This window comes from Pieris rapae, chromosome 20 (genome assembly GCF_905147795.1).
Source record: "Pieris rapae chromosome 20, ilPieRapa1.1, whole genome shotgun sequence".
Taxonomy (NCBI): Eukaryota; Metazoa; Arthropoda; class Insecta; order Lepidoptera; family Pieridae; genus Pieris; species Pieris rapae.
Window position 1 is genome coordinate 4,621,946 of NC_059528.1, and position 20,014 is coordinate 4,641,959.

The window sequence follows — 20,014 nt, forward strand, 5'->3', positions numbered from 1 at the left end:
TGAATTTGGTTTTTAATTTATACCCCCTTTTTCGTTATACTACTCCACTCGCCACTAGCGTCCATCCTTTTTATTTTAAGCTCTGGTTTGAATGGAAATTACTTTTAACAGTTTTTGAACATCATACTAAGCCGGTTTGTGACTGTATAGCAGAGAGGGGAAAATACAATAGTCATTATTTTATTTTTATGTAAGGGTTTTTTTTTATTTACACATCATCGTGATCTCATTCAAGACACCAGAAAGTTTAATCACATAAAAAATCAATAAGACAATGCTGTAAAAATATGTACATCGATATCAGTCTAGCTGTAAAATCGTCTTCAAAAGCTGCAGGATCCAACCTGTTTAGTAAGACTTATACTGCCAAAGTCGAAGTTCAAACATCATTTATGGGGTATTGTGTTAAATGTAACAATAAAATACCTTGGGCTATATAAAAACTAAACGAACAAACTTTTTTTTAATAAAAAGACTGTAAAGAAGCATATTACCAATTATTAGACGATTATATTTAAGATAAGAATTTTTGGAAACATGAAACATCCTGCTCCATTGGACAATCATAGATAGACAAAATCAATTCGTTGCTGATCTAATTTTGCATACTTTCGTTATTTTTGTATAATACTACAAACGCATTATTTTATTTTTATCTCACACTCAGTTTTATTGTTGCAGCAGGCAATCCAAAATGGTTCTGCCAGCAGTTAACCCAAAAATGACAAAGCAACTTCTAAACCTAAACAGAAATAATCTTAGAACAATGATAGGTACAATCACGGGCCATTCTTCTTAATAAACATCATTCAGTCCTAGGCGCGACAGACAGCCGCATGCGCAGAGGAATCAGTCACCCACGTAGTCCTGGAATGTGAGGCTGTGGCTAATCAACGTACAGCCCCGTATAACAGTGAGGTCGCTCCGTGAAGCCTGCGAAGGGTCCAGGAAGCTTATGTGCTTATGGAAGGAGTTAGGCTGGCTTTGTTAGCCAGGACTTTACGGACAACGGACCTATTGAGCGTCTAATTGCGGAAACAGAGTCCACATACCATACCATACCGTACTAGTTGCAACATTAAATACCTACACAAAAGCGTCGAGATCACCACCACCTGCAATCGCTTTTGCTTTCGTGTTATTTTTAAGTTGGCCACTAAGTACAAAACTACTATTTGTATATGCGAGCTAAAGAATATCAAATTAAGACCATAAACAGCCATTTTGGGTTTGAATGGGGGCAATATTCTTATCGACAATTTTAAACATTCCTTTTTTAACACATCTCGAAGGCAGTTGACATGTTTCAGCAAACCTTCACGACTTAATTATGATTTCACTCTCTTGAATGATATTTGGTGGAACACCACCCAAGTATCACCACTTTAAAGGGCTATTAGGGTCGAGCTGATGATAGAGAGACCTTCAGACTAATATCATCTGAATCTCCGTTCTTAACGGTCCGATAGATAGTTACACCAAAGAAGTGAGCAGTTTTCAAGTAGTTTAAAAATATAATATACATATTAAGTCGGAAAATATTTTTTTCAGTGTCTTTATTTGAGATTGCTATAGAACTTCTTTAGAATTAGGTAAGCAGTGCAAAGGAACTGATTAAAGTTTTTACAATTATCGGGCAGTGTGGTAAGTGTACCAGTTTCGAGTTAAATCGATTATGTTTTATTCGTCGGGGAGTGATTCGATTATCAGGCAATGTTCTGAACGAGTCAATTGATCGTTAAATATTGTTACTTCGGTTAATAATTGAGATTCCTTCTATTACTTTTAATAAGAATAATTTGATTTGATTTGTTTTGTAATTATGTAAGTGTTTACAAAGCTAAATCTATGAAGAATAAAAAATCGATGTATAAGAAAAAATATTTATTTCATATTTACAAAATACACTGGTAGTGTCGAAATAAATAATTGCACTTCTGATGGACGGACAGAACAATCACAACATACATTAATACTTAATACTATGTGGAATGTAAATAAACGAAAAGCCTTTACTATTCAGAATATAAGGCACGGATATATAGTGAAAATATGATAATAATTAATAATAATAATTAATCTTAAGTAGTATATAGATGATGTCTTACTCATACAAGATTAAATAAAAAGATATCTTGCACCAAAATTAACCAAAAATAGTTTGTCAACTTGTACGTTCAAAGCGTACGTATACGTTCAGAATGTGAGGCTATTAAAAAACAATAATAAAAAAGAAAGCAAAATAATAGCTACTTATACGAGATCTTATAAGATACATTACAAACTAGCGGTGGTTGCAATATGTCTAAGTTTTTTACCTACCCTCAAATTATATCAAATTGTCATTAAGATACGAGCTGATTATTTCTATTAGTAACTGAAACCTAAATTTAGTGGTTTTTCTCTGGGCCCGTAGCGTCGAAATGTCGAAAAATTATATGGGGTATATGTTTCTAAATTACTAATCATTAGACTTTATTATTTGAAGGCGAAGGTTCAATATTGTAATAATAACGATAAACTCGTTCACTTAAGAAAAAGTTAAACAACTATAAAAAGACAAAAATCCCCATTTACGTCTATTTTCTATGGTAACCAGAGATACGATATTATCTGTGGTACATCATCGACAAGTTTAATCCTAGCTCAGGCGTTGATTCAGGCGTTTGTAGTTCATATTGTATATCATTTTACCATAGATTATTACACCGTAGTCTGTGGCACACCATCGACAACTTTGGTCCTAGACCTAGCTCTTGGCACGGGCGTTATACGAGGGTCCGGAGTTCGAGAGACCATGCTTTCTTTGAGGGATATGGCCGATTCTGTTGAAGCTTCGGATGGCGGACGAGACGATTGTAAGGTTGCTGGTTGGCTTAACTGTAAATATTATAATAATTATATTATTAAGTGAATAATTTATTAAATCCCGGACAAAAAAATTATAAAATTCATCTAAAGTGCAGAAAACACATTTATCTCTTTAGAAATTATTTTTAAATTGATATAACTTAAATATAATGTTATAAATAAAAAAAACATACCGTTCTGGTAATAGTTGTTTGTGGTGTTTGAGATCGTTTTATCGGCACGTCTCTATACTCATAGATATTATCTCTGGACCGATTTGTGTTATCTATGCCACTTTCCTCTATCTCGGGCACCATAAATATATCACCGTTGTAGAAGCGGTCGGTTTCTCTGAAGAAGTAACAATGTTTATTATCAAAATGTCACTTAGTTCATTGGATCAAATGGATTTATTGATTAGGAAGATCTTTCTTCTTTTAAAGCGCAGTTTCTATGGGGCAGCGAAGCAAAATGTTTCATAATGTATGTTAGCTACTAAAAAGGTTGGCTATGTAAAAAAAAATATTAAGGCGAAACAAACTTGTAGTACAAATATAATTTTAGAAATATTTTAAAATGAAGCATATCATGAAGAATAAATAAAATATAATAAATTTTGCAAATTTCAATGGAATTAGTGGATTTTACATATATTGAGATACTCTGTGCGTTACATAATCTGTTTAATAAATTTGGATGTGGCCCCCATTATTACTTGACAAGGAATGCACTGTTATAAGCTGGCTTCTCTATATCTACTCGCTGGTGCAAACTGTTATACTCTTTAATATTTTGTAGCTGTGTAAATTTTTCAACCAAGTGTTAATAATAAATAAATAAAAATTAATTTATTAGACTCAAAACAAACATTACATTCTATATACAATATTCACAGTGGTTAACGTTATACATAATATACATCTATGAGCACTAGCGTTTAAACTAGGACTAGCCTGTATCTTAAACGCTAGTTAAATAACTTAAGTGTTTGGATATTAAATGACGACCTTTCCCTGTTTTTAAATATGCAATTCTTAACGGTAAATTTGTGCAATGAACAAAGTGCTAGTAATTAATACTTTTCTATTATTTATGTGTGTAAAGTGAGTAATTTGTTAGTTTACCTACATTGCTGGTATAAGCTTCCATTTTGGCGGAATAGACCTGTTAGGGGAGCCATATATTAAATATGTGTTAACATAAAATGTTAATAATATAATAAATTAATAAGGCAATAATTAATTTAATTATTATAAATAAACAAGTTACAATCGATATATTTATTATATGTAAAATTTTATACCTTTTAGCATTCCTCCATAACATACAGCAGACGACCAAAAGTACTATTAAAAGAAGACAAGCACTGGAGACAGACCAGAAAGCGATCTGAAGGGGTTGTTTCGGCTCCCACCAGTACTGAAAAAAAATTATATTAGTATTATCTTTTATTAACATAGCTTTTACACATTAAAAAAATACTTCTTTACCGGATTGAAGCTATGTATTATTGTAAACTTATAATTATTTAACATATTTTTTTCACGTGCTTTACAGCGTGCGTGTTCACGGTGACTGAAGATAAAAGGTGTTGAATGTCAAAAGTATCACAGCTGTAGAAAAAGTTGTATTATCTGTATTTATTTCCCCGGAGTTGATATCGATTAAAAGATGAAGGAAATTTATCTAAATATATATTATAATTTCTTATTTAGACAAGATATGTGATTTTTTTTGATTTATTTATTCAGAAAAATTCGAACATTAGCCTTCCAGTACACTTTAATATTGTTCCGTAATAATAATCACTATTGAATATATATTATTTTGTCAACTGATTGTGTTTTAAATATTTCTCCCTCAATTCTTAAAAACTAAATCAGTCTAATAAATATTTTCGCACTTTGATCAAAGTACCGTTTTACTTGTTTTTTGTCTATTTATTGAGGTCTTGTAAATTGTAAAAAACCCTTTTTTACAATGAACAATCAACTTTACAATAATTTGGTATACGCAAAACGGTACGCTTTTGACAGCACGAACGTATACATTTTAGTCGCGGCATAAAAATGGTAGAAAAATCATGGCCTACTCCTGATTAGAGTCAAGTCTACTCAATAAGCACTAAGTAAATACTAAGAACTTGTAGAGTACTGAAAACTTATTTATTTTATTTTATTTTATTTATTTAAGTATTCCTACAGCTAATACATTAAACAATAACCAAACAATTACATTACACACAAAAGCCAAAACGGAATACACATATAAACAGAAACATAACATAACAGTTTTACAAAGCACAGAATCGAGATCGGTAAATCAAAACATATATTCAACATGAAACAACAAACAAAGCCATTATTGGTAAAAGTTACCTGAATTTTTTAAAATATTTTTTAAGAATTTTTTAGTCACATTAAATATATCGATTTGCTGGTAATTTATGTTGTAATCTGTAGGTATGCGATACATAACCGAGTTTCGTAAATAGTTGGTCTTAGAACGAGGAATCTCGAATAATTGGATTTGCCTTGTATTGGGTGATGAAGGGGTCTTAAATAGTAAAAGCGATAACAAGTCAGGGCAGTCAATAAAACCATTGCAAATAGCATGTAAAACAAAAATTCTCCTTGGAGTGTTCTACTCTCCTTCTCTCTTAGTCGACTATTTTTCAGGCTTTGATGATACTCTTGAAAGGTTTGCGCCTCTCTATAAAAACATAATAGTTATGGGTGATTTCAATACCTGCTTAATAAAAGATGACTGTCGATCGAAAAAGTTGCTCTCCATCACTGACTCTTATAATCTTCATAACCTGCCACTTAGCGCCACGCACAAAGTCCCAGGCTCCACTCCTTCCCTATTGGACCTTATATTTACCTCTTCTCCTGACCTAGTCACTAGTCATGGCCAACTTCCTGCTGTTGCCTTTTCTCATCACGATCTCCTTTATTTGTCCCTCAATCTTAAACCTCCCAAACTAAAACCCACCGTAGTTCTTAGGCGTAATTTTGCTGCGATCGACTCCGAGCGTCTGCTTACTGATGCAGCTAAAATCGACTTTAGCACGATTTACGAGTGTCCCACCCTCAATGGTAAAGTTGATCTACTAAATTCCTCCATTACTAATCTTTTCGATATTCATGCCCCTTTGAGGCCAGTTAAACTCAAGCATTTACCTGCTCCTTGGCTCAATGATGAAATCAAAACTTTGATTAAACAAAAAAACCGTGCTAAAGCCAAGATGAGAACAGCCAAAACGGACAAGGATCGTGTATTTTACAAATCCTTGCGCAACCGTTGCAACACGCGTTGTCGGGATGCGCAGAGAAGACACATTCACGACTCAGTGTCAAGTGGGGATCCCTCAAAAACATGGAATTTTTTAAAATCTCTGGGTGTCGGTAAGCCGCCACGTGCTTCCATATCTCCCGATATCGAGGTAAACAGCCTAAACGCCCATTTTACCTCTCACTCTACTCTAAGTAATATCGATCTGGATTTAACACTTGAGAATATATCATCTCTCCCTCGTCCTAGTTTTCCATATTTCTCATTCGCTGAATTTTCTTGCCAGAACGTTGAATCTGGTATTTCGTCTATTCATTCCAATGCTGTTGGTTCTGACCTGATTGGTCGCGCTATGATCATACCTATTCTCTCTCTTATACTTCCTGTAATCACACATATTTTTAATTTTTCCATTTCTACAGGTGAATTTCCTTCTTGCTGGAAGGATGGACTTATCATCCCTATCCCCAAAAAGGCTAATCCTAGTACTTTTTCTGATTTTCGACCCATCTCAATTCTGCCTTTTCTATCCAAGGTACTTGAACGCCTTATACATGATCAATTAAATGATTTCCTTAACAAAAATTCCATACTGAGTCCACTTCAGTCCGGGTTTCGATCTGGACATAGCACGACTACTGCTCTGGTCAGGGTAGCCGATGATATTCGCGAAGGCATGGACCACAAACAACTCACAATTCTCACACTACTAGATTTCAGCAACGCTTTTAATACTATTAATTTTGAAATTTTAATGGAGTTGCTTAGGTCTATAAATATTTCTTCACATGCTGTTAACTGGTTCTCTAACTATCTTAATGGGCGCCGCCAGTGCATTAAGACAAGCGATTGCGTATCTCAATGGAGTTTCATTGAATCTGGCGTACCGCAAGGTGGCGTACTTTCTCCTCTTCTTTTCGCTATTTATATTAACTCTTTAACGTCCCGTCTTTCTACTAATTTTCATTTATACGCTGACGATCTCCAAATCTACGTTCAATCAAGTCTCGATGATCTCCCGCAGGCTATACATTCCACAAACTATGAGCTGGCAAAGATAGTTGATTGGAGCAAAAATTTTGGTCTTCTAATCAATCCCAACAAGAGTAAAGTCATAATCATTGGCAGCCCCTATTTCACGACGAGAATTGATTGGGCCACTGTACCACCTATACATATCAACGGCGTAACTTTAAATATAAGCCGTGCAGTTAAAAATTTGGGGGTCTTATTTGATCAAAACTTATCCTGGGAGCAGCATGTCAAAGAAGTTAGCCGCAAATTGTATGGTGCCTCTAGTATCCTCCGACGTCTCAGTGATTTCCTTCCCTTTAGTACTAAAACCTCACTGGCACAATCTCTCCTCCTGCCTTTACTGGACTACGGCGATTCTTGCTCCTCCGATATGAGCGAGGAATTGCTAAACAAACTGGATCGTCTCCAAAACTTCTGTATCCGATTTATTTTCGGTCTAAGAAAGTATGATCATATCTCTGCGTTCCGTAAGCGGCTAGGTTGGTTACCCATTCGACAGCGACGTGATGCTCATATTCTCCATCTCCTATATTCCATCCTGTTCAATCCTAAAACTCCTTCTTATCTCAAAAATGATTTCAAATTTTTGGGTTCACATAACTATAGTTTACGCTCTTCCGAAAACTATACCCTTGAAATCCCATCTCATAACTCCTCTTTTCTTGGCGATTCCTTTAAGGTTTCAGCAGTTCGGCTATGGAATTCACTTCCCGTCACTATTCGCTTAGCTCCTTCTCTATCTTCCTTTAAATTTCTGCTTTATAAACATTTCCTGTCCATGTCATACCACTAACTACTTACTGACGTGAGAGCGATCTTTTTCATCTTAGATTGTCCTGATTCATGTGCACTGTTTACTTTTTGTTTTGTTTTATGTAACTTGTATCAGTTTAGTTTATTTTTATTTCTTTTTGTTTCTGTTAAGTATGTTTTGTTTTTTTTTTCCCTTTTTATTTTTGCACTTCTTGCCTACCTTATCTAATATACTCATAGTGGTTTTTTTTCCTTTACTAACAGTGGTTGTCTGGAAGAAATCGCTCTAAAGCGATAAGGCCGCCAGTTGCTTGTCATTAAATTATGTTTAATATTTTCCTTTTATGTAATGCAACAAAGTGTAAATAAATAAATAAAAATATAAGGTCGCATTGTTTACGTCTACATTCAAGGGATTCAATACCAAAGTACTTGCAGGAATCCAAGTAGCTACTAAACTTTTGGAAATCCTTAAAACTTAAAAACTTAAGGAACTTTTTTTGAATGTTTTCTATTGCTTCAATGTATTTCTTGTAACTGGGGGACCAAACAGTGCTTGCATATTCTAGTGTCTTAGTCTTAGAAGGGTTGCTGATCCATGCCTGCGAATCTCATCTAGCTTACTACAAAACAGTCCGATCTGGGAAGAATACTGCTTGAAGAATTAATTTATAACTTACCTCAGTTATAGGGGGATATGTTGGCACAAATCTCCCGACGACGGTGGGCAAATACACAGTCCAAAAAGCGAGTTCCGTCTGTCTATAGTTGAGCTGTATAGAGGAATTATATGTTGTATTTAAATTTAAATAACGGAGTTGTCCCGCTTCAGCCTTTTCGAAATGTACGCCCAGAATTCGGCTACGGGTCGGATTCCTGGAAATGGTGGAAAAGTTTAGTTTAAGACTAGTTTAGTTTAAGACTAGTTTAGTTAAAGATTTTAAATGTTTCCAAAATGTATAATTAGGGGTTTTGAGTAGCCTTTGAAAGACTCGTTGCTAAAATATTTGTATAAATTCTTTAGTTATTAAGAAAACATTGTTAGTAACACATTAATGAATTTTCTACTAAAAAAAATGTTTATTAAATATATATACGTCTCACTATTATATGAAATGTGCGCTGTTACCGAACTTAAAGTATATTTCAAATTAAAAAAAAAAAACAAATGTCTCTCGGCTTACTAGTACTTTTAAACTCACAAAATAAGCAAATTTACAATAAACAATAAGGTACATAATCCAAAATCCATGTAATATTGAGCAATGTCAAATATGTCAAACATATTCAGAGTTTGACAACTCTAGAAACTAGATTTAAATTAGGTCGACAAGAACTTACCCGAATCTCGCGAAATCAGAATAAGCTTTCATGAAGAAATGGCTCATATTTCTGTCATTCGGTGTCCAGGCTTGCCTCTCGATCCTTTGCCTCATCGGAAAGAACTCCTGGTCCATAAAAGGGGCACCCGTGAGGAAGACCCGTTCAAGATTATGGCTGTACTGCCTCCACTCGGGTAACTTGAAGGCCTCCACAGTAGTATTGAGCACGTACATATATACGGGAACCTTTTGCTCCAAGAATAACTTAACTATTTTGTCAGTCGGGGCGCGGTAAAGAAAGTCCGAAAGGAGCTGGAAATATGAGGCCAATTTTCGTATAATCTTTAAAAAAAAAACCAGTGGCACCAGAAGTACCAATTTGTGTTTTGTTCTGTATGTTTACACAAATATCCTGGAAACAAGTCATGGTTTCACTCTTCTGTATGTTTTGTGATAATTAGAATAGCCTTATACATGCCGCCAAGTTCACGGACAAGACAAACCCACAGCTACACTCGTCACTTGCAAATACAGCACGCTTTCAAATGGACGTGGAGGAAATTTCAAGAGTAGGAAATAGTAAAATGAGAGAGTTAATTGAATCTCTAGACCACTAATTAAAGATTGATCTAGACATTCAATTAACTCTCTGATTTTACTAGTTACATATGCATCTCGCCGAGCGCTATTATGGTTAGGCATACCATACGTTACGTCACAATCTTTTAATACGTCGTACGGTCCGTTAATGACTATATGTAATAAAAATCCTCTCTAACTCGAACACACGACCATAAGCTATAGAGTCAGCAGCTCTAGCTCTTTGAATTATAGTAAATAATAATAAAAAATTGTAATAATGAATGAGCTTTGCGCTAAAACATTTATTAGTAGGAAGGTAAACATCGCCGACTATAATAAATACACCTAAGTATCAAGTATTAAGGCAGATAAAGAAATTAAAAGCAAAATTGGTAGCGCCACTTTTAATAAAATTATTTATGATTATTTCTTTTGTAGTTATTATTTGATGAGCTTAGCCTAATCAAGAAATCCTCTTGGTTCCCCGGAGATGACCTATTTAATATCTGATATTCCGCATTTTCCAGCTCATGAAAACTCTTTTCTAGATCAAGACAAATACCGAAATCTAAGACCAACAGTTTTTAAACTGCTACATTTTGCTTTAAATTTTCTTTAAGAACGAATGTGATTATCATTTATTTAAAAAAATTACCAATCGCTACACTATCGAAAATGACTAAGAAATGCGGCTTTTGCGAAAAAAAAACAGATAAATTAAATTAAACAAATTACAAGTTTTATTGTGATATTAAACATTTTGATTTCAGACTTAGAGCGTAAAGAAATAAGATCCTTTTTTATTTTTTCTAGAACAATACGCTTCTATTATAGAGGGCAAACGGGCAGGATATGGATCCATGATTAGGTTCCCAATGGTAGATTTGAATAAATGACTTGTCCGCGTCATATGTTATACAGTTTTTAAGTAGTAGTACTCACATGCACATACTGGTCACGTATAGCGCTAACATTATGTGGTTCCGGATGATATGTGTACATATACCGAATGGCTTCGTAAACACCGCGAGGGTTTAATGTGTAGTTGTACCGAAGAACCAGCTCTTGGACTTTATTATTGAACCACTGTTCTGATATTTCGTATGTAGGCGCTAGAGAATTGTTATTGTCTGAAAAAAACACCTAGCCATATCATACATTTAACATAAATCCATATCTCAAAAACTACTGAACCTATATTGATAAAACTCGATTATTTTCAGTTGGGATAAATCGAATTCAAGAAATAATCCTCACATATATAAAATTATTATCTTTTCTTACATATAAAAAATTATAATCTTTTCTTACATGTAAAAAAATTATAATCTAAAAAGACAACCCACACACTTATGAAATTACAAGTTAAATTGATTTTTTTTTATTTAATCGAAAAAGTTATGAGAAAAATAATTTAAAGAAGTTTACAGTTTACTAACGGATAAAAACGCGAAATCATTGTCTATGACTTGCAATAAAGTGTTTATAACGTCACAACTAAAACATCACTACATATTATAAAACAAAGTCGCTTTCTCTGTCCCTATGTCCCTTTGTATGCTTAAATCTTTGAAACTACGCAACGGTTTTTCATGCGGTTTTTTTAATAGATAGAGTGCTTCAAGAGGAAGGTTTATATGTATAATAACATCCATTAAATAGTGGAGAAGTACTGTTATTTTTGAGGTTTCTAATGTGATGTCGTAAATAATTACATTTTTTCCGCTTACATTGCAATCGCAGGCTGAACCCTATGAGTTTTATCAATATAATGTACTAAGTATTGTACACATTGAAAAGGTCTACAGAAAAGTCCGTGATGGTATATGTCTATCTCTTATCTCTCTAACCCACATTTTAATATACAACGTTCACAGATTTTCTGTACTGTATTTAGTATCAGCATTGCACCCGTGCGAAGCCGGGGCGGGTCGCTAGTATTATATAATAGAAATGTATTGGTAGTCTATGGAAAGGTTTTCATATTAACGCCATCATTTTTTACAAAAAAGACTCATTGTGTCTGTTTTTCTTAAGTGTATTCACTATTTAAATGTGTTAGTTAAACAAAGAAAACAGAAGAAAACAGTTATATTTTCACTCAAGTAATGTCTTTAAAGGCCCCAAGGTGGGGCTTTAATAAATAATTTTAGAAAGGCTAAGATAGGGCAAAAAAATACTGGTCCAGACTGTATTTTATTTATAAATTCTGGACCCTAAATTAAATGGCCTTGGTATTTAAAAGAATGCAGAGTCAACAGTATTTAATTATTAAATACAAGTCTCGAAGTGACATTCTTGTTGTAAAGCACACAAAACAAGGTTTAATTTTTTTTAATGTTTTCGAACCAATACTTGTATGTCTTTTACAATATTTAATATTAATAATGATACCAACCAAAGACAAAGATTTTTTTTTTAAATTTTTTTAACTTTTTTTTTATTTTTTTAGTTTAATTTTAAATTTTGTTAAAAATACTTACACAAATAATAAGCCGCTTCCTGTGTGGTGACTCCAGTCATATACATCAATGCGGGATTAAATTGCCGTCTGGCGATGAGCTGATCTGGAGTAGTATCCAAGAAATGCCAGTCCCTCTCCCGCCAGCCTTCATACCATCCGTCTCCAGGGAATGTGAAGTTATTTTCGAGTACTGGACCCCAGGGGATGAATCCGACTTGAGGCTAAAAATATTTCGAATTTGTTTTATGTAAATTTGTTTGCAAAAAAAAATTGAAAAAAAGCGCCAATTTGTATTAATCAAATACGAGGCATATTCAAAAAATAAGGGCCGTTCGTTTATATTTCGGAATCGACAAGTCATAACATGTTTAAACTCCTACATATCTGTACGTGCACTACTCGTGCCAATATTTCAGGTGTTGTTTTGATTCAGTAGTAATTTTCTAATTGTGCGTACAGAAGACAATGTCCGCGATAATCGTTTCTCCCGCCAGCTGTGAAGTTCGCGCTATAATAAAATTTTTGTGTGCAACAGGACACATGTGTGTTACCGGCGATGAGACGTGGATATCCTACGTCAATCCAGAAACAAAACAGCAACACTCAACTTCACCAAACCAAAAAAATTTAAACATTTAAGCTTTGAAAATGACAAGGAATTTCAGAACGCCGTTGAAAACGACTCGTGTATATTTATTTATTTATTTGTTTAAATAAATAAATAAATATATTCTCACTGTTTACACACTGTATACCTGCTAATAAAAATATAAGTAAATAAAAATCTGCGTTTACTGCACAAGCCGTTATGCGACAGAATTGTCAAAGTTCTAATCTGTCTAACTACTAAACGAATAAATCAATAAATATTTTTTTCTGGATTTGCCTTTCTCACTCTCTCTCACAATCGGTATCATAGCTCTGTCTCTTTTATTCGACAAAAACGCTGCACATCTTCGTGACGTTCCGTAAAAGTTACGCACCTAAAGAAGTTTCACTTCAAACATATTATACCTGAAACTCTGCATTTCCCAGCTCGTGAAAACTCCTTCCCTGACGAAGACAGTTGACAAGTTTCCACGAAGAATCTATGGGACATCCCAAAAGTCTACCAAACACAAGGGATGTGTTCTGAACTCTGAATTTATCTTCAATCAACGCCCAGTCAGCAAGCGCCGAGCCACTCTGAAATAAATATTATTTACGTCAGTTAAAAGAAAAATAACTAATAATATAATTCTCGCTTAATACACTTTTTGGGTAAAATTTCACTGGAAAATTTTAAGTGATGTTACTTATTTTTCCGCATAACTCAAAACCATTTTTGTCCTTTATTTTTGGAAAGAGAGTGAGAGAGTGGTAAGTAATTTACATTAACTAAACGGATTAATTATTTGACCGGCTTGGAGTGGCTATTAAACGGAAAAATAAGACCTTTCCGGTGTTATATAAGCCGTGTCTGTTCTATTTATAATCTATACAATATAAATGAGTTGATGTTATAATTATAATTTTGAAATATTTTTTGTAATTCATTTTTAAATCATACGAACTTCACGGGGTGTAATCTTCAAAATTAATTCGAAATTATTAAATTAATCATAATTATTACGGTTAGAATAACTTTATTTCTCATATGAATTAAAAAAATCGCTTACTGAGAAAAACATTACAAGACTAAATAATTATTACTAGAACGCACAGAAGGTACCTATACAAAAGTTCACAAAACAAATACAGTAACAAAAATGCAGGTAGACACAACAAACTCGAAACGGTCAACCAAGCAAAAACATAGGTTTAATTATAATCAAATCATGCTTTAAAATCGATTTTGGTTTAGTTTTTTGTAACTGTTTCTTTTTTGTAATGTTTGTTTTGTTTAAAAATTGTTTCGATTGATTTTTGTATGTGCTCTAAATGAATGTCATGTTTGCCTCTAATTGCTCATCACTTTCAAAATTGTATTTTGTGTTTGTTTTTACCAATGTATCAGTGTGCCGAGCGTTGGCAATCTTTATCAATAAAAAAAAAAATGCTTAGAATACAATTATACGCTGTCTCTTATATACCTGCGCAATTATCCGTGTAACAATATCCCTAGTCTGTGGCGCAACAGCTAACAACCCAGCTGAAGCGGCACCAGCACCTTCCCCGAAGAGAGTTATAGATCCACTGTCACCATTGAAGGGCTCAATATTATCCCGAACCCAACGCAAAGCTATCGCTTGGTCCAAGATACCATAGTTACCTGGAGAGTTCTCATCTGCGGTTGATAAAAATCCTGGAAATATTTATAAAATTAATATTTCTCTAAAACAGATTGCTACGAGAAAAATAATACAAAGAGAACATCAAATCCGTCATTTTAAATGTCAACTTGCAAATGGCTACAATAAACTTGTTCTGCATGTTTGCGTGCATGTGTGCGTGCACGCAGGTACGTAGTCAGTGCGCTTGTGAGCTTGTTATTTGGGATACATATGTTTACATCTTTTTTATTATAGTTGAATTGTAATTAATTCACTAAAAATTTGTCGTTAGTTTATCTATCCCATAAACTAAACTGTCATATATTATTTTACCAAATAATAGTCTGGTCTTAGCAATTATTATTTCACAATAATATTAAGGACTGGCTTACCCTGTAACTTCAATACCAATAACAATCTTCAATCCCACATAACCTACAAATGTTGAAGGTACTACAAAAATATTTCTTCATTAGACAATAATATAATGTGTAGTGCCTATTTCAGCCAAATGCAGAGTCAATAATTCAGAAATTGGTACTAGCTGTACCAATTTCCTGCCCCAATTACCCTGCTTTATATATAAAAAACAAATTAATAATAACTTACCCAAAGCTCCAAGCCTATAGTTAAAAGATACCACAACAACATTATAGAATGCAGCCAACATATGTCCTGGAAACAGATTGGATGCACCAGAAGTGAATTGACCTCCGTGAATGTATACCATTACCGGGTACTTTTGAGCTGTTGAACCAGCTTCGGTCTGAAATGAGATATATCGATTATCTAGTTGATAAAAGGGCCTGGGACTAGTGCTGGGCAGGCTACTTCTAATTAATTTGCTATAATTGTTTTAAATATTGTAGTATTGTTTGATGATTTGCTTTTTTTTAAAAGAGTACTGAGACTTTTTTACGCCGGCTTTTTCTTTCGGCCTACACCCTCTATCTTCTTTGCCGATGAGTAGGGATGCCAATTTGATGACGTGGAATAAGTGATACCTTGATGATCTTATGTTCCCAAATAAACGTATTTTATTTATAATGAATAATAGTGGTACTATGCATGCATGTAATGTCGAAAGATATTTAAGTCAATCAATCAACTATAACACTTCTAATAAGCCAAAGACACGACACAAATGTATGTAATAATAATTAGTTTTGTTGGATATTCGTAAACTTGAACCAATATTTGTTTTAATATTGATAAATAACCAGTGTTTAAAGGATTTTACAAGTCATAAGAAAAAAATTGATTTAAACAGATTTTTCAATAAATATTTGATGTTGCATTTTTGACTTATTTTGAAAAAGATAAAAAGTATGATAACTTATAAGTGCGTCGCTTTTGCATAATAAAATCACAAAGTCAGTGTCAATCTAGCAAATGTTCCATTACATATCAGACAATCTGTAAATTAGTCATACCATAACTTGCATGGATTAATAAAGATTTATTAATTCTTAAGTGGCAACAATTGACAAACAAGGAGTAATTCATTCATTCATGCATCTGCTATGTTTATAATCTTTGCCATCTTCAAATGAACAAACACCTTTTTCTGTAATCTTCAATGAGGAAGATGAGCATAGCTCAAGTAGCAATAGCATAGTCAAAATTAATACTTATATTCTGATATATTTAAATGATGAAATAAAAAAATATCTTCACTTAAGAGCGTACAAATGTTTAAAAGGCCGGCAACGCACTCGCGAGCCCTCTGGCATCAAGAGTGTCCATGGGGGGCGGTATCACTTAACATCAGGTGAGCCTCCTGTTCTATAAAAAAAAAAAACTTACATTTGGCGAGAAAATATTCAAATAGAGACAGTCTTCATCCATATCTCGTACACCTTTAGTAGCACCAGTAAATCTAACTGGCTGTGGACAAGCTGGGCCCCAGTCTACTGCTTGAATAAGCTGCCACCCTGGGTGCTGCCGTGGGGGCTAAAATATAAATTTAGACCCATCATTATTTATCTAGAAATTAAGGTTTGTAATGCTAGCTGTAGGCCTGGCAGAATTTTGTTAAAAATATAGATGCAAACAAGTTTTTTGTTGTTATATATTTTTAGTGGGTGCGTTGCCGGCCTTTAAGCGAGGGGCATGCTTGGATTTGAAATATTTGGAGGTCATATCTCTCAAATTTTACTGTAAACACATATACATGATTTATTGTAACCTTTCTTTAAGTAATATGTACATAAATAAATTCCATCATGTCTTAAAAGTTTTTACTAAAATATATTGTTACCTTGAACCTGCCTTCAAGTACAGGTGGCCTTGCATATGGTATTCCTAAAAACACTGATGCCTCACCCTGTATTCTCTCTACTGGAGTAAGCCATGGTCTGTATCCAGAATCTGGATCTGGATTATCATACAAATAAACCTGAAATATATTATAATATGTATGAGAGAAAATAATTTAACATAAAGAATTACTAAATAACTGACACACAATATTTAATAACTAACACCCACAACTACATACACTTTGACAACAAATATTCATACAGACAATAACATAAAATTCAAAAATGAAAAAACAAGATATTGTCACAAATTTAGAGTTGACATATCAATAAGTCTTAACTCTGAATATAACCCTTATTGAAAGTCAATGGTTATCACACATTAACAATTGGTTGTAAGTATACTCCATGGCTGAACTGTGAAACACTTAACCTCTTCTTTACCTGACCACTAAAAACTTTTAAAGTAATATAAAATATAGCTGAATTTAAAAAACTTTTCAGTCTTTACAACCACACTTTTGTCTTTTGTCAAATTTACATGACACAGAAGTGCAGGCAAGTACTTTAAAACTTACTTTAAACCCTTGTACTTGTCCATAGTTAGTATTAACAAAGATGTCTCTTTTCAATTGTCTTGAATCTCTCCTCTCTTTGCCTTGTAAGTCTTCTCGCCATCCACCAAGAACACCAGGAAACAATGCATCTGGATTGTTAGGGTCACGGTTCTGAAAAATGTTTATTGAAGAGTAATCATTTATATATTTTCAAATTGGGGCCTTAGCCATTGTATGATGGTTTTTTAAAACTGCTATATAAGTTTTGTTTTAAGTGCATTATTATAAAATAAACCAATCTAGATTGTAAAAGTAACACTTACTGTATTGAACTTAAACTGCTCGTCTAAAGGATTGGTTACAATTGGATTGTATGGAAATCCACCAGGCTGATTAATATTTGGATTATATGGATTGTATCTTGACGGATCTGCCCCATATCTTCGATTATTGTATACGTACGTTCTATAATCACTGTCGCCTGGATTAGGGATTCTATGATCTCTCACAGAATCTTGGGTCCGTGTATTATAATAATCTTTATTAAACTGACCATTGTATAAATCCTTATTAGATTGACACTTTACCGATACACTAAGGAACAAAATAAAAACCGCTCTTCGATTCATTTTTGCACGCACAGCCCGATCAAGAACAACGATGAATCATATTACTTACACCTCAAGTGTTTCACTTAACGCATTTTTTTGAATTAAACTAGTAGTAAATACATTGAATATGGATATCAGAATGGTAAGAATGTAAATACATAACTTATTTAATAAAAACATAAAACGAAAACAAAAGCTAAGTCAAAAAAAACTTTTCAAGTCACTATCACACTACTGTTTCTACTTGTCATACAGAATAATTTCATCCGAATTTTTATCAGCGTAGTCCCAATTTAATTTAGTACAATGCTGTTAGACAAACAGAGTTCTTATCAGTTATTTAATCAATGAATTTATCAGCTGAAGCAAACCAATTGCCAACGCCCAACAATAACAGCTTTGTTTATAATTTTTTTAATAGTCAAGCTTTCGAAATAAATCTTTGACAACTGACACTATTAGTACCACAGATTTAAACATATTGTCTAAATCAGGTCTAGTGCGGATGTCATAAAACGTTTAATAATTATTAAATTAAATAACTAGATATATTTAGTTGCATGAAAGGTTGGAAATTTGTTAATATTTATATATATATATATATATATAATTTGCTAATTAATTGACTCAAAAAGTAAATATTTTTAATAGACTGTGCCAATATCAAGAATATTTTACATACGCAGCCACCGCAAGCTGTGCAGTGTTGCCCACTGAAGTATTTTCGAAACAATGACGGTTTAATTAGTTTTATAATTCTTAAAATCCCGGCAACGCACTTGCATGCCCTCTGGCATTGAGAGTGTCCATGGGCGGCAGTATCACTTAACGTATCAGATGAGCCTCTTGCCCGTTTGCCCCACGTTTTATAAAAAAAATTAGTAATATTAGGAGTCAGGATTAGGACTAATCTTTAAGAAAAATAAATTAAATCTTTGAAAATTATATTTAAAGGAAGTTTAAGTATTTACAGGCATGTTTTGCTCTAGAAAAATACAAGGCGTTTAATAATTAATTATACCAGTAAAGTTTTCAATAATGAAAGGACGTGAAGGTGAGGGAATAACAATTATAACATTTGATTTGCCTCTTCATAATATAACATTTAACATGTTTAGATGCTGTAAGTATTGACCAAGCATAGTAAACAGAATCATTTAACTAATTTGGTGCAGCATAAAATTGGCACAAAGTCTATGGACTATGTCCAAAGGTAAATATGATATAAAATTACTATGGAAATAGAAAGTTAAAAAAACGAGTTCCATACTTACTCAATAGTTTACCCGAGTACGTAAGAAGTGAGCCTACAATAATTGCTAAATTTAAAAGTTTATTAAAAACTCTTGTTAAATAGGTTGTAATCATTTACATAAATTAATTGTATTAATATAACCTATTTTCATAATTTATAAGCTATGTTTATATAAAGCGAGTTACCTGCAGGCAAACTGCGTAAGCAGGTTTGCAGGGCACGGTTTAAATGAAATTGTAACTTTTTATGAATAATGTTACATTCATATATACATACATCTTTATGAGAGGTTAATTGTGTAAAGAAAGCAGAAGCTATGGAAATAATATGGGGATGTTAACAGTGAAATAGATTTGCTTTGAAACGATCAACTTATTGAGACGATATACTTTATTTTTTTGACTTTTTAATAGCGTTACCGGCGCTTACTTAGAGAAAAGTACGATGTGCTCTTTTACTTCAATTGGGTGACATTTGGCCTAACCTCCCGAATACATTAACTAACTGTCTAGTTTATTAGACAAAACAAATAATTTATTCGCCTTAGGTTAGCGAACCAAAAAATTAAAACATATGTCATTCTTAATACGAATTGTCTGTTTGGTGAATTGTGATATTAATAATTAGGTAATAAGCAAATGCTTATAAATATTAATTCAATAATTGTAACAATAAAGTCGATACAGGCGAAATGTTTATTATTTTGAATAAAAATGTAGAAAAACACCGATGTATATAAATTTATAACAGGAGTATATATAGGAGTATATATATATTA

At 33.2% G+C, this 20,014-nt stretch overlaps 1 protein-coding gene across 2 annotated transcripts; it reads right to left on the reverse strand.

Annotated features, from left to right (window-relative positions):
* Nucleotides 1-1,869: 1,869 nt before the first annotated feature.
* On the reverse strand, nucleotides 1,870-18,391 carry LOC110993651 (cholinesterase). 2 transcript variants are annotated; one of them, XM_022259991.2, is made up of 15 exons: nucleotides 17,694-18,391; nucleotides 17,392-17,541; nucleotides 16,813-16,950; nucleotides 16,359-16,505; nucleotides 15,162-15,318; nucleotides 14,373-14,584; nucleotides 13,315-13,485; nucleotides 12,320-12,521; nucleotides 10,779-10,966; nucleotides 9,274-9,566; nucleotides 8,613-8,808; nucleotides 4,154-4,269; nucleotides 3,979-4,014; nucleotides 3,045-3,201; nucleotides 1,870-2,880 (listed from the first exon to the last, which is right to left on the reverse strand). In XM_022259991.2, the coding sequence occupies exons 1-15, from the start codon at nucleotides 17,997-17,999 to the stop codon at nucleotides 2,704-2,706; spliced, it is 2,646 nt and encodes an 881-aa protein (XP_022115683.2). In that variant the 5' UTR covers nucleotides 18,000-18,391; the 3' UTR covers nucleotides 1,870-2,703. The 2 variants fall into 2 exon arrangements, with proteins under 2 accessions (XP_022115683.2, XP_022115684.2); XM_022259992.2 differs by lacking the exon at nucleotides 3,979-4,014 and having other exon boundaries at nucleotides 17,694-18,390.
* Nucleotides 18,392-20,014: the final 1,623 nt, after the last annotated feature.

Bases quoted from the DNA above. Each gene is read 5' to 3' on its own strand.
- LOC110993651 (XM_022259991.2), bottom strand. From the start codon at position 17,999: ATGAATCGAAGAGCGGTTTTTATTTTGTTCCTTAGTGTATCGGTAAAG. The intron at 16,506-16,812 runs GTAACAATATAT...TTTATATTTTAG, and splicing joins TACTTGAAGGCAGGTTCAAG to CCCCCACGGCAGCACCCAGG. The intron at 3,202-3,978 runs GTAGGTAAACTA...TTACTTCTTCAG, and splicing joins TGGAAGCTTATACCAGCAAT to AGAAACCGACCGCTTCTACA.